This window comes from Rhineura floridana, chromosome 2 (assembly GCF_030035675.1).
Source record: "Rhineura floridana isolate rRhiFlo1 chromosome 2, rRhiFlo1.hap2, whole genome shotgun sequence".
NCBI lineage: Eukaryota > Metazoa > Chordata > Lepidosauria > Squamata > Rhineuridae > Rhineura > Rhineura floridana.
Window position 1 is genome coordinate 26,873,673 of NC_084481.1, and position 12,430 is coordinate 26,886,102.

Sequence of the window (12,430 nt, forward strand, 5' to 3'; positions counted from 1 at the left end):
TTCAGCCACATACAGGACAAACGCAAACCCATTCTTTCCATTAAAGCCATTTTAAAAAAAACAGGAAAGGAACATTGGGAGGAGAGTCCCTTGCTTTGCATCCGCAGCAACCAGTTTAAAAGTTTACAGACTCTGAACCAATAGCTGGCCGCGGAGTCGGCCAGGGCCTTGCCTGTTTTGACCCCCCCTCCCCGTTCCCCGCGCGCCTTTGCCAATGAAGTCATGAGTGAAATATGGCATTCCTCTCATAAAGAAAGAGGGCGGGGCGCGGCGGGGCGGGGAGGAGAAGAGAAGGGGGGAGTTAAACCTTCCGACGACACACTCTGGGGCCTGATCCTTCCTAGCTTTCCAGGATTGGCTTCCTCCTCCGTTAGGAAGGGGATCGGGAAGGAAGAACAGGAGGGGCTAATTCCAGTCTCTCTCCCTCTGTCGAGTTTTTTGCCTCCCACCGGGAGTTTAAGAAGCGGCCGCTTCTCCGGCACATCTTGCTACCGCTGCTGGCCCTACCGCCCAGTTGAAGAACCCCTGAGAAGTGGCTGGTCGTGGCCGGCAGGACACCTTCCGAGAAGCTCGTGTCGCGATGGGGGAGAACGGGGTGCAAGCGGAGCAGAGCAGCGCGTACTTTTCCCCGAGCTCCGATGGGCCTCTGGATCAGATCAGTCCCAGCCCGGTCCCTTCGGGCAGCCGCAGCCCAAGCCTGCAACCGCCGGCGGCAGCCCCGGGCGAGCCGATCCGGGACGGCTCCCAGGTGAACGCCATCACGGTGCTGACTCTGCTGGACAAGCTGGTCAACATGCTGGACTCGGTGCAGGAGAAGCAGCAGAAGATGGAGCTGCGGCAGATCGAGCTGGAGGGTTCGGTGAAGGGCATCCAGAGCGACCTGAGCAAACTGTGCAAGAACCACACGTCCACCAGCAACACGGTGGCCAAGCTGCTGGAGAAGTCGCGCAAGGTCAGCGCCAACACGCGCGAGGTGCGCGAGCGCATGGACCGCCAGTGCGCCCAGGTGAAGCGTCTGGAGCAGAACCACGCGCAGCTCCTCCGCCGCAACCACTTCAAGGTGCTCATCTTCCAGGTCAGTGGCGGTCGGGGGAGCAACGGTTTAGCGAGTGATGGGGGCGCGGGGAGAGAAGAGGTGAGATTGTGCCACAAGGATTGCTCAGCCCCGGGAAGAATGGATCCTGCCACTTCTGCAGCAATCTCCAAAAATATTTGGAGGCAGGGTTGTATAATGGTTAGAGCATCCTGCTAGGACTGGAGAGACCCAGGTTCAAATCTCCCTTCAGCCATAAAGCTCACTGGATGATGTTGAGTCAGTCACTGTCTCTCAGCATAAGCTACCAAACAGGGTTGTTGTGATACTGATCTCTTTGAAGGAAAGGTGGGATATAAACCTAATAAGTAAGCCGGGCAGCTGTTTTCCTGCCTCCTCTGGATGTACTTATACAGATCCTATTTATTTATTATCATGCATTCCCTACTCTCTCTCTCTGTTGCTGATACACACACCAAGATCTAGTAAAAAGAAAATATTTGCCACTTGTGAAATCTGGTTGAAAAACACTGCCTCAGTCATTCCACCAGATGTGAGTTGTGGTTACTCAACACACGCTCAGAGGCACAGTCCTGATCATTGTCTCAGAGGTTCCAGTGTTGAGACATGAAAACAGGGTCCTGCCAGCTGGTAAGCCAAGGCTCAAGCTAAGCCTTGCCATTTGTCAGTGCTTGAAGATCATGTCTACTTCATGGCATATTCACAAAACTGAAATTGGTGTGAATCATCAAATCTGTACTACAGAATTCCACAAAGTAAACAGAGGTTGCATTTATGCACTCTGGAAAAAAATGGATCAGTTTTTTCACAATGATTGGCACTGCGATTGGAGCACACCTCCAACTGAAACCTACCTAGTTGCTTTGCAACAAATGATTGTTTTACTCCCAACAGTTTATAATTACAGTACTATGGTATGCAACTAAGAAAGCGGAACTGTCTTCCAGTCTGATCCTATCCATGTTTATGCAAAAGCAAGTCCCAGTGAGTTCAGTGGGCCTAATTCCCAAGTAAATATGCTTAGGATTTCAGCTGTACTTGGTCATATTCAATGGTAAATGTATGAAAGTCACATTAGTAAATGAATCTCTCTTTTAAAAACTGGCATGTAATGCTCTATATGATTAGTGTTTGTTTGTTTTTAATCTCAGTTTGTATGCTTTTCTACCTGGATTATTTATCTTCATATATGAGCAGTAGATACTATTAGGAAGTGTATGTGTTATTGTTCCACCCTCCATCCTACTTCTTTGTAGGATAATAAGTTGGTGTCAAACTTTAAAACAGTTGTATATTGTGTTCTTACTTGGAAAACAGGAACGGAGATCTCCAGTTGTTGGACTACAACTCTCATCATCCCTAACCATTGGACATGCTGGCTGGGGCTGATGGACATTTTAGTCCAACACCATCTGGAGGGTAACAGGTCCACCACCCCTGCTTGGAAAGTAAGTCCCACTGAAAATCTGTAGAGCTGTCTTCAATGTTAATGTGATTAGAATTTCTTTGTTTAGATCACAGCATGGGTTTAAGCTTCACCCTGTTTTATAACGTGTGTGTGTGTGTGTGTATAGATAGATAGATAGATAGATAGATAGATAGATAGATAGATAGATAGATAGATAGATAGATAGATAGATAGATAGATAGATAGATAGATTTCTGCTTATAGCTTCAGTCCTGGCTGTTCTTAAAAAGTACTTAATGGTCTTTGCCATCCTGAACAAATTATTCTAGCCTCCCCTTCCTTTCCTTCTTAACTATTGTTTTCAGATGCCTTTACGGCATGTGTCTGCCTAAGCTTTTTCCTTTACTTTGCAGCCTTCTGTGTCTGTTGACAAAAGCTTGATCTTCCTTGTGTACTTGCACAAAATTTGATCTCTGGTTTCCTGGACATCTGTCTGTAATTTGATGTTGTTAAATATATTATGCTGTGATCTTGGCAATCTGATAAGATCTCATTAGTGAGCCTGTAAAGTTAATCAACTGTTCTCCTAAGAGTATTCCTCCCCCCCCCACCAAAACAGCTCCTTCTTCAATAGCACTTTGTTACGTTGTTGTTGTAGACAAAGAGTGGGAAACCTCAGGCCCAGGGGCCAAATTTGGCTCTCCAAACTTCTCTATTTGGCCCCCAGGACTCTCCCCAGGCTACATCACTCCCTGGCCCTCCTTCACACCCTCTTGAATGACCGGAATGCGTCCTTGAACTCTGATCATGCCTCTTGCTTCCCAGGATAGAGAGGTGGGGTAGAAACTTGTCTACTGTACAAAAGTAAAATTTATAGTCTTTCCTCCGCCCATTTTTGCCTCTGGCCACGTCCAGCACTGGCATGGGCCCCCCTTCTGAGAGTTGCACAGAAGGGAATGCATCCTTCAGGCTACAAAATGTCCCCCACCCCTCCTGTAGACTGATCCTATGCATGTTTACTTGGAAGCAAGCCTCACAGAACACAACAGGGCTCACTCCAGTCCCTAACCGGGTGGCATCGCTCATTTGATGGAGGGGAAAAAAGCCCAGTCCATTGCCATCCACTGAATTAATCAACTATAAAAGCCATAAAGCTGGAAATTCTGCCATATGATCCCAGATGGCATTATAGCAGCTCTGCCAAGGGGGCGCATAGGCATCACACCTGCGCAGCCACTGCCCTAAGCATGCTGACTCAGAGGCAAGTCCTGCTGTATCCTGTAGGATGTATTCTGTGATAAGTGTAGCTGTAATCCTAGGGACCCTCAAGCTAGGAACAAGCCTCGGAACACAGTGAGACATACTTCCCAGTAAACATGTGTAGGATTACACTCTGAGTTTTGGATGTCAGCCTAAAATGTGCCTTCTGCAAATCTACCATCTCATTTTCCAGACTTCATGAAGGCAAGTGGCTGGATAATACTCCCTGCAAACTACAGAAGTAAATTAGCCCTCTCCTTCTCTCATCCTAATCCTTAGTATGGTTGCCAAATACCAACCCTAAACAGAAAGTCAGAGCTTGCCTGTGTGTGATCCTAGGACATCCACATTGTGTTTCAATCCTATTATGGGCAGACTGCCAATTGAATTGGCATGGCGTTTCTGTACAGTGGCCCTCCAAATGTTGTTGGACTCCAGCTCCCCATCAGCCCCAGCCAGCATGGCCAATAGTCAGGGATGATGGGAGCTGTCGCCCAGCATCATCTGGAGGGCCACAGGTTCCCCAGTCCTGGTATTCCCAAATGTTATCCCAATCTAGGTAGTGTTGTGAAAGGTCCTTACTCAAATGGCCAGCTTCATCTGAGGGTTAACCTTCCAAAGTGTTTGCAAGTACTGTATCAGAGTACTTACTAAAAATGCTTCAGATATTCATGTAGTGAAATTCTTTGAATGGACAGGTGTTGGAAACATAATTATAGCTTGTGATGGGACATTTCTGTCTTACTTTGCCGAAACTGCTACTGTGATGATCCATAATTTTATAACACATTCCATTCAGAAGAACTGTTTACTACTTCTGGCTAAATGTAGTCTTAGAACAACGGGCGTAAATAGTAGGGTTAATTAGTTTTTTTAAAATAGTAGGATAAAGGCCTCTGGAAAAAAATTGTTTTTTATGAATAAGACATAAAAGAAAGGAATATATCCATGGCAACATTCAGAAGGCAGTTATTGTTTGTCTGGGCTTTTCAGGTTTCTGGCTTTAGTTTCTGTTTTTGTAAGGAATTGTGTTGACTCCATAGCATGTTTTTATGATTGTCCCTTGATTTATTTTTTTATCTGCCTTTCTGTTTCTTACGTTGTTTGTACTGCAATTGATTTGTAACCTCCCACCCTGAAATCTTAAGATGAAGGGTGGGATAACAGTATACTAAATAAATACATTGTTGAGGGAAATGTACACACACACAAAGGACACACTTAGACCTAATTCTTGCGTTATCTCTGTAGTGTGGTGTGGGAGCCATAGCAGTAGTGCAGCAAGAACATTTTAGACTCTTGACTGAGCGATCTTATTTCCGCTTTTAGATGGGAGTGTTTTCTCCAGCAGTGGCTGGTAGGGCAGAGAACGGGGAGGCCAACAGTAGGTGGCGCCGGAGCCAATGACAAGCAGTGGCTGAGCCAATAACAGGCAGAGCCAACTATTTTTAATGTTGTCCCCATCCTCCTCCCTGCTGAGCTCTACAAGGGCAAGTCTGAGACAGGAGAAGGAGGAAGCTGGCAGGCAGGGCCATCCCCTGGACTAGTTGGACGTAGGACAGCAGGCAGGTGGGGGCTTGCTGAGGATAGACTGAGGGGGCTTGCTGAGGATAGAGGTTGGTGGGGCGGTGCCCCATTCGCCCTACACTGTGTATCTCTTCACTCCACAGTGTAAGTGGGGAAGAGCCATAGCTCATGGTAGAACATCTGTTTTGCACGCAGAAAGTCTAGGTGCAGTCCCCAGGCTCTCCTGGGAGGGACTCCCATCTGAAATCCTGGAGAGCTGCTGCCAGTCAGCATAGACAGTACTGAGCTGGATGGACCAATGGTCTGACTCGGTATAAGGCAGCTTCCTATGTTCCTAAGCAACCCTGCTGTGTTCAGGAGTCATCCTTATTCTCCCATGCGGGTTGGAGGCCCCTCCTAATTCTACTGAGTGTGGTGCTGGAGTTCTGCCTCAAAGTCCTACCATGATGGCACCACTGAGCAGTGGCATTCTTTCTCATACTCCCGGGGTAATGAGAGTAGTCTGGGACCATGTGGGAGGGGTGGACATGAATTAATTTATTTATTACATTTCTGTGCTGCCTGTCCTCCAAAGAGCTCAAAGCAGTGAGTACAAATATTTTTCTCCATTTATCCTCACAACAACCCTGTGAGGTAGGTTAGGCTGAGAGATAAAGTACGTTGCCTCCAGCGAGTGTGCCCTTTGTGTACCTGTGTTCACAAATAGTTGAACTGTACACTTGTACAGGGATTCACATGTCGTGTTCAGAGTGTCACTTCTGGGTACACAGTAGTTGAATGTGCAAATCAGCATGTGTACACTCTTTGACACAAAAACTTTTGCAAGGATAGAGGCAGATTATACCTGGGTTGAGTGCAACAGGTGAACAAAGTTGCCCAGTGAGCTTTATGTCACAGGGAAGAGCTGAACTTGGGTCTCCCCAGTCTGAACCTGACCCTCTAACCCAGCCTTTCCCAACCGGTGTGCCTCCAGATGTTGTTGGACATTGCCAATGGCTGAGGCTGATGGGAGTTGTGGTCCAACAACATCTGGAGGCACACCAGTTGGAAAAGGCTGCTCTAACCGCTACACTACACTGGCACATTATGGCTCTTCCCCACCCTAGCACCCCTGGGGTGGAGAGGAGAAGCTGTGTGGTCTTTTCTAGTGCCACTTATGGCCTTTCATTCTATACTCTAGTGGCATAGGAAGGAGTGCACATCTACAGGCAAGCTAATAGAAGAGCCTAGTCTTACGTACCCAAATGTACAGCATTGGCTGCCAGTCCAGTCAGGGTTAATAGCATATTCTGGGATGCTTCTTTTCTAAAATCAGCAGTAGATGCTCAAAGTCCCGAGGAAAAATTTCAGCCACACCCAAATTTCAGGGTTTTCCTAGGCAAGAAATGTGACAAAAACTCTTTTGAGAACTGCAAAGAGCTGAACACATGTAATGAATTATGCAGTGAGGTAACAAGCAGTCAAGGTGGGGAGAGCAAGTTTTAGAGAGAGCTATGCGCTATTTGAAGAATAAACTGGGAATAAATACAGAGCTCCATTGCACTGTAGGTGAGTTCACTCTGGTGAATGCCGTGGGCACCGTCACACATTTGGCCCTGGAGGAAGCAGGCAGATTTCTCACTGTCGTTTTTCCACCGCCCAGAACAAACACCCGAGACCTATTGCCAGAGGGATTGCCATGAAAAATGTGCTCCCCTTGCACTGGAGAAATATGCCCAGGATTCTTGACATTCTCTTATCAGCAAGAAATGCCTCAGGAAAGCTGCAGCCCTCTGCAAACTTACGTAGGAGATGCTTCTGCTGAGCAAAGTGGGACTTCTTACCAAGCAAACATGCATAATATTTGGCTGTTAGTTGACCATATTTAGGATTATGCCTAGCGCTGCATTTTTGAGATGCAGGGAGACTTCTACAAGCCACTCCTAGGTTTGGAGAGCAAGGCAGCCATCTTATCCAAATGAGTAATGCACCCAACTGCTTTAAGACAGATCTATGAACCGCAAATTCTAAAAGCGGCTCTGCAGTTTACAGGCCCTGTCTTTGATGGAGTCAACAGTGGCATGTTTTCTTCAATCACAAGGGTTATCCCAACTTTTTCTAGTGTAATATGGCAGCCCTCATCTTAAGGTCTTGCCCACAGAGAGGATAGCAATCCCTTAATCATCCAAGTATGACCAGTGGCTCTCCAGTTTCCTTTTGGCAATCCCACTCTGCTTTAAGTATCTCAATGTCTTGTACTACTTCGCCAGCATTTCTCTTTCCATCTGCTTAATGATACACCCAGGGTCTCATATCATCAATTCTGGAATTACTGCTGAAGTACGTTGGGGATTTCCCTTGAAACCAGAATTGCAAATAGTATTCCCGCTTAAATATTTTTGTACACTGTATGAATATCAGGTACCAATTTTACAGAACTATTAAACTAGGGGTTGCCAACGTAGTATCCTCCAGATGTTTTGACTACAGCTTCTTTGAGCCCTAGCCAGCATGGCCAATGGTCAAGGACAATTGGAGTTGTTGAGGGCACCATGTTGGGTAACCCTACATTAAACCAAGACATTGATCACATCCACACCATACATTTAACAAGCACATTTAACACACATTTAAAGCAGTTTGTTAGGAGTGTTGGGAACTATAGCTCTGTCAGAGATAAAGTACACTTCCCATGATTCTTTGGGGGAAGCCATGGGCTTTAAATGTATGGTGTGGATGTGATCAATGTCTTGGGTAGCCAAGCCCACTGCCATGCACCATGGAAACACTTCCTAATCATCTGTACATTCAGATGGTGTGGAGAAAGGCTCTACATATGTACTGACATATACGTATAAATTTGATATGAAAGGGGACCTGGCCCAGTTAGGGTCTTCCTTTGTGTGGGGGAGCTCCACATCAGGGCATGTGTAGACCCCTTCTCACACACCATCTGAACGTGAAGATGGCTGCCAAGCATTTCTGTGGGGCCGTGGGCATGGCACACATCTTTACAGGAGCAGGGCTAGTTCACATAGACCTGTGGCTCCCCTCATACGTTCTTTCAACATGGTGGAGGTCATGTGAACCCCTCTTTAGAGATGACCATACCAGAAATGATGATGATGATGGTGGTGGTGATTACCTTTATATAGTACTTTACAAAGTGCATGAAACACTTCCTGCATAATATCTCTGTAATCCTTACAACAACTCTGTAAGGTAGGCCGTTGTTATCCTCTCTGTGTTAAAGATCAGGGGGATGGAGCCCAGGCTGAGAGAAGATGGTTTTGCCTAAGGTCACCTAGTAAGCATATGAAAGAGCCAATTTGTGTTTGCTTCTCTCTGAAAAAGTACTTTGTTGCCATGCAGTTGCCAAGGGTGGGGATGCAGCTGAATGTATGAGGTAGCGTAATAAAAAAAGGAACAAGTTAATCAAAATGTTCAAATTCATTTTTTCCACATATATCATAATGTCATCAGGACACATTATAGGACTGCTCCTTCCCCTCACCCCCTATTTGCAGACATGCCAGGCCTACCAATCAGTCCAAAGTTATCAAAAGGATGAGCATTGAAAGAAATGCATTGTCTTTGCCTCCATCTTGCTCAGTGGATGATGTTCCATTTTCTACATCAGTGCTCACACACAAGCCCCATTCATTGGTGCTTATGCTGGAATACAATCACATGGGATGCACATTTTCCCAATTACAATAGTGGCAGGAACAAATATATTTGTATGTGTCTGTATTGTTTTCTAGCATGCATAAGTTTGTTGAAAATATGCATATACAAGCACAGCTTGCTCAGAACATTCAAAACCAATAGCTCCACCAGGCAACCAATTTTTGTTTTATTCGCTATGCCATGTGCAAAACTGAAAATATGCCAGGGGATCCATTGATGCTGTTTTATGCCTATGGGGTAACTCTAATTCTGGAATTGTATTATGGACATGGAGGGTATCCTGAGTTATTCATTACGTTTTTATCCCATCCTTCCCCCAAGACATTCAGAGCACCAGTCATAGTATGTGTGTGTGTATCCACCACCCTATTATATCCTCACAGCAGTCCTGGGAGACAGGCTAGGCCAGGGATGAGGAGCCCGTGGGCCTCCAGATGTTGCTGGACTGCAGATCCCATCGTCCTTGATAATCAGCCATGCTGACTAGGTCTGATGGGAGTTAAGTCCAACAGCATTTGGAGACCCCCAGATTCCCAGTCCCTGGATTGGGCTGAGAGATGGCGACTGGTCCCAGGCCACCTTTGTTGTGGCTAAGTGAGGGTTTGGAGCAAACCGTCAGAAGGGACTTTGTCCTTCCTCTCATCCATCCCCCCCCCACTTGATGCAGGAAATCCAGAGCTAGAGCACCCTCAGCTCTCTCCGGTCCACCTCTTCACCCACTTGCTGCACTGATCTGTGCACCATAAGTACAGGCTCATCTTGCCTGGATGCCTCTGATAAGCAGTCCTGATTCTCCAGGCAACCAAAAAGCAAAGCTTTTGTAAAATGGAAAGTAATTGGTTCCTTATGTCTTTCAGGACATTGTTGTGTCACAAATGAGTAATGTAGGTATGCTTGTGCAAGCAGCGCACAAGGGATGGGCAAGCTGGGCGGTTGCCTGGGGTGCCAAGCTGGGGGGGGGGGCACTCACTGAATGCCATCTAATATTTCCAGGCAAGGTGCCACTGGAGAGTAATTTTCTGTGGCAGTTACCCCAGGGAAATAATAATAATAATAAATAAATTTTATTTTTCAGTCGCCTATCTGTCCGGGTTAGGGACACTCTAGGTGACAAACAACAAGAATAAAACAATACATATATATATAATAACATCATCAATTTTAAAATTAAAAAACCATCCTTTAATTCATTATAACATAAATTACTCTGTCTCAATCTTGTAGGCCTGCCTGAACAGCCAGGTCTTCAAGGCTCGGCGATAGCTGGACAAGGAGGGAGCATGTCTGAGATCAAAAGGGAGGGAGTTCCAGAGGGTGGGGGCCACAATAGAAAATGCCCTCTCTCTGGTCCGCACCAGCCTAGCTGTTCTCACAGGTGGGACCGAGAGAAGCTCTTGCGAGGCTGATCTTGTCAGGCGGCATAATCGGTGATAGGAGTGGTGTGAGGCCAGGCCTTAACGGAGGAATCCTTCCTGAGGGAGTAGTGGAGAAGGCTAGCAGCAGGCCAGAACCAGAAGACCTGTGAGACTGAGCTCCAGAAAGCAGAAAGAAGCTCTGCCAGAAGGGCTTTGGAAATTGGAGGAGGTACTCAGGAGTAAATCACAACCCGATCCCTATTCCCTTATCCCCAAGTAAGAAAATAATGAAGCACGTCTATCATTCTGCTTGATCCCAGGACAAGGAGGAGCTGCAGGCGAGAATTCTCCCATGTCGTTCATGCATGCAGTAGTTCTCACATGTGGCCCCCAGCTTTGTACATACATGCATGAGTCCTTGCAGGGGGGAGCAGCAGGGCCCCCAACATCACACCTATACCAGGCCCCATAAACCTTCTGGGTGGCCCTGCAAAGCTGACCATGGAGGTGGGGCACTGAAGGCGCTCCTTGCCCAGGACACTATTTGTCCTAGGACCGGTCCTGTGTGCAAGCTGGCGGCAGGCTAGTAACTTTAATTGGACTTATTTGCAAGGCTGTCCATTTTGAGTCTCTTTACAGTAGTTATGATCCATTCTTCAGACACGTGTACAAAGTTAGTAGTAGCGCTTTCATTGGCTATGTTCAAGGGCAGCACTGCACACCCCTCCACTCTAAACATAAGTGTAAAAAAAATCTGCTTGGTTTAATTAGATTAGTTTGCAGTCTGTCCATTTGCCGATTAAAAATTGAACCTTTTTTAGGTATAAATCTTGGCTTATCTGGATGGAGCTCCAAGCCTAAACTTTTGAGGACCAATATGGTCTGTTCAGAAGTGGAGCTCTGTTTTTTAAAAAAAAATGTTTGTAAAGACCCAACTTGCTTTCCTTTCTTCCTTTTTTTTAATAGGATCAGCAGTGTGCATTCCATCCCCTTTTTTAGCAGTGGTCTGGACTATACAAAATCTAAATTTGAGTCAAGTATACAAGACATTCCACTCAGTTCTTTTTTAAAAAAAAATCTGCAGCTTTATGAGGGGAAAGAAAGCTGCTTGATTTCAACAAGTCTAACGTACGGGTGTGTGTGTGTGTTCATCTTCAATATCTCTTTCACCATTGGATGGTAATACTTTAAATAAATCAAGCAGGTCTGGATGGAAAACATTTGGCAGAGTTTGCTTGCTAACTTCCTGTCCTTTCCCTTAGGGAGGAAAAGATTCCACCCTGTTTCTCATTGTTCTCCTCACCCCACAGTTCTCAATATTATGAAATCAGAGGAGGAAAAGGATCCTGGCATGTTCATAGCTTCTGCCTTCCACTTTTTTGGCCTTGGCCTTGGCCTCAAGAGTAAACTTAAAAGCGTCCCATCTCTCTGTTGTATTGAAACAGATTCTCTGCACAGACATTTAAACAAAAACAAAGACACCTCTGACAAACAGCCTGATCCTATGCACCTTTGTTCTGAAGCAAGTTCTGCTAAGTTCAAGGGGAGTTCATTTCAACGTTAAGCGTGCACAGGATTGCAAGCCAAAGTTTTACTCGGCTGGCACTGAAAGTGCTCTGAAAAGGCGTGAGGTAATTGTATTTCGCCCCACAAAAATGTGTTCACAGAATACTCAAGAGACCCATTCTCTGATGCACACAAGCTACGTGTAGATAGGGGCGCTTGATCTGTATTAGTTTTACTGCAAGATTATGTTCTTGCTGAATTTGGGATTGTGTGCAATGTTAGGTAGGAAATATAAAGTTGGGTGGGAAAGTGTTGGGTAGGTAAGGCAGGGAGCAGAGACTATATGGAGGAACAAGGCAGCATGTGGGGAGTATATAAATGGGGAAGGGCTGTAGCTCAGTGGAAGACCGTTTGCCTTCACGCAAGAAGTCCCAGGTTCAATCCCTGGCATCTCCAGGTAGGACTGTTTGACACCCTGCCAATCAGTGTAGAAAATACTGAGGTAGATAGACCAGCGGTCTGCTGTACACTTTCTAGAGTTAGGGGTGAGCGGTGAGGTGGCCAAGTTTGCTGATGATACTAAATTGTTCAGGGTCATTAAAACGAAAAGAGATTGCGAGGAGCTCCAAAAGGACCTCTCCAAACGGAGTG

General features: G+C 46.0%; 1 protein-coding gene across 1 annotated transcript in view; it reads left to right on the forward strand.

The window, feature by feature from the left end:
* Positions 1-308: 308 nt before the first annotated feature.
* Positions 309-12,430, forward strand: part of CAVIN2 (caveolae associated protein 2) — a 33,037-nt gene continuing 20,915 nt past the window's right edge. Inside the window, exon 1 of the mRNA XM_061608183.1 lies at positions 309-1,075. Within this exon, the coding sequence (XP_061464167.1) occupies positions 581-1,075 (495 nt within the window). The 5' untranslated portion in view covers positions 309-580. The remainder of the gene's footprint in view (positions 1,076-12,430) is intronic.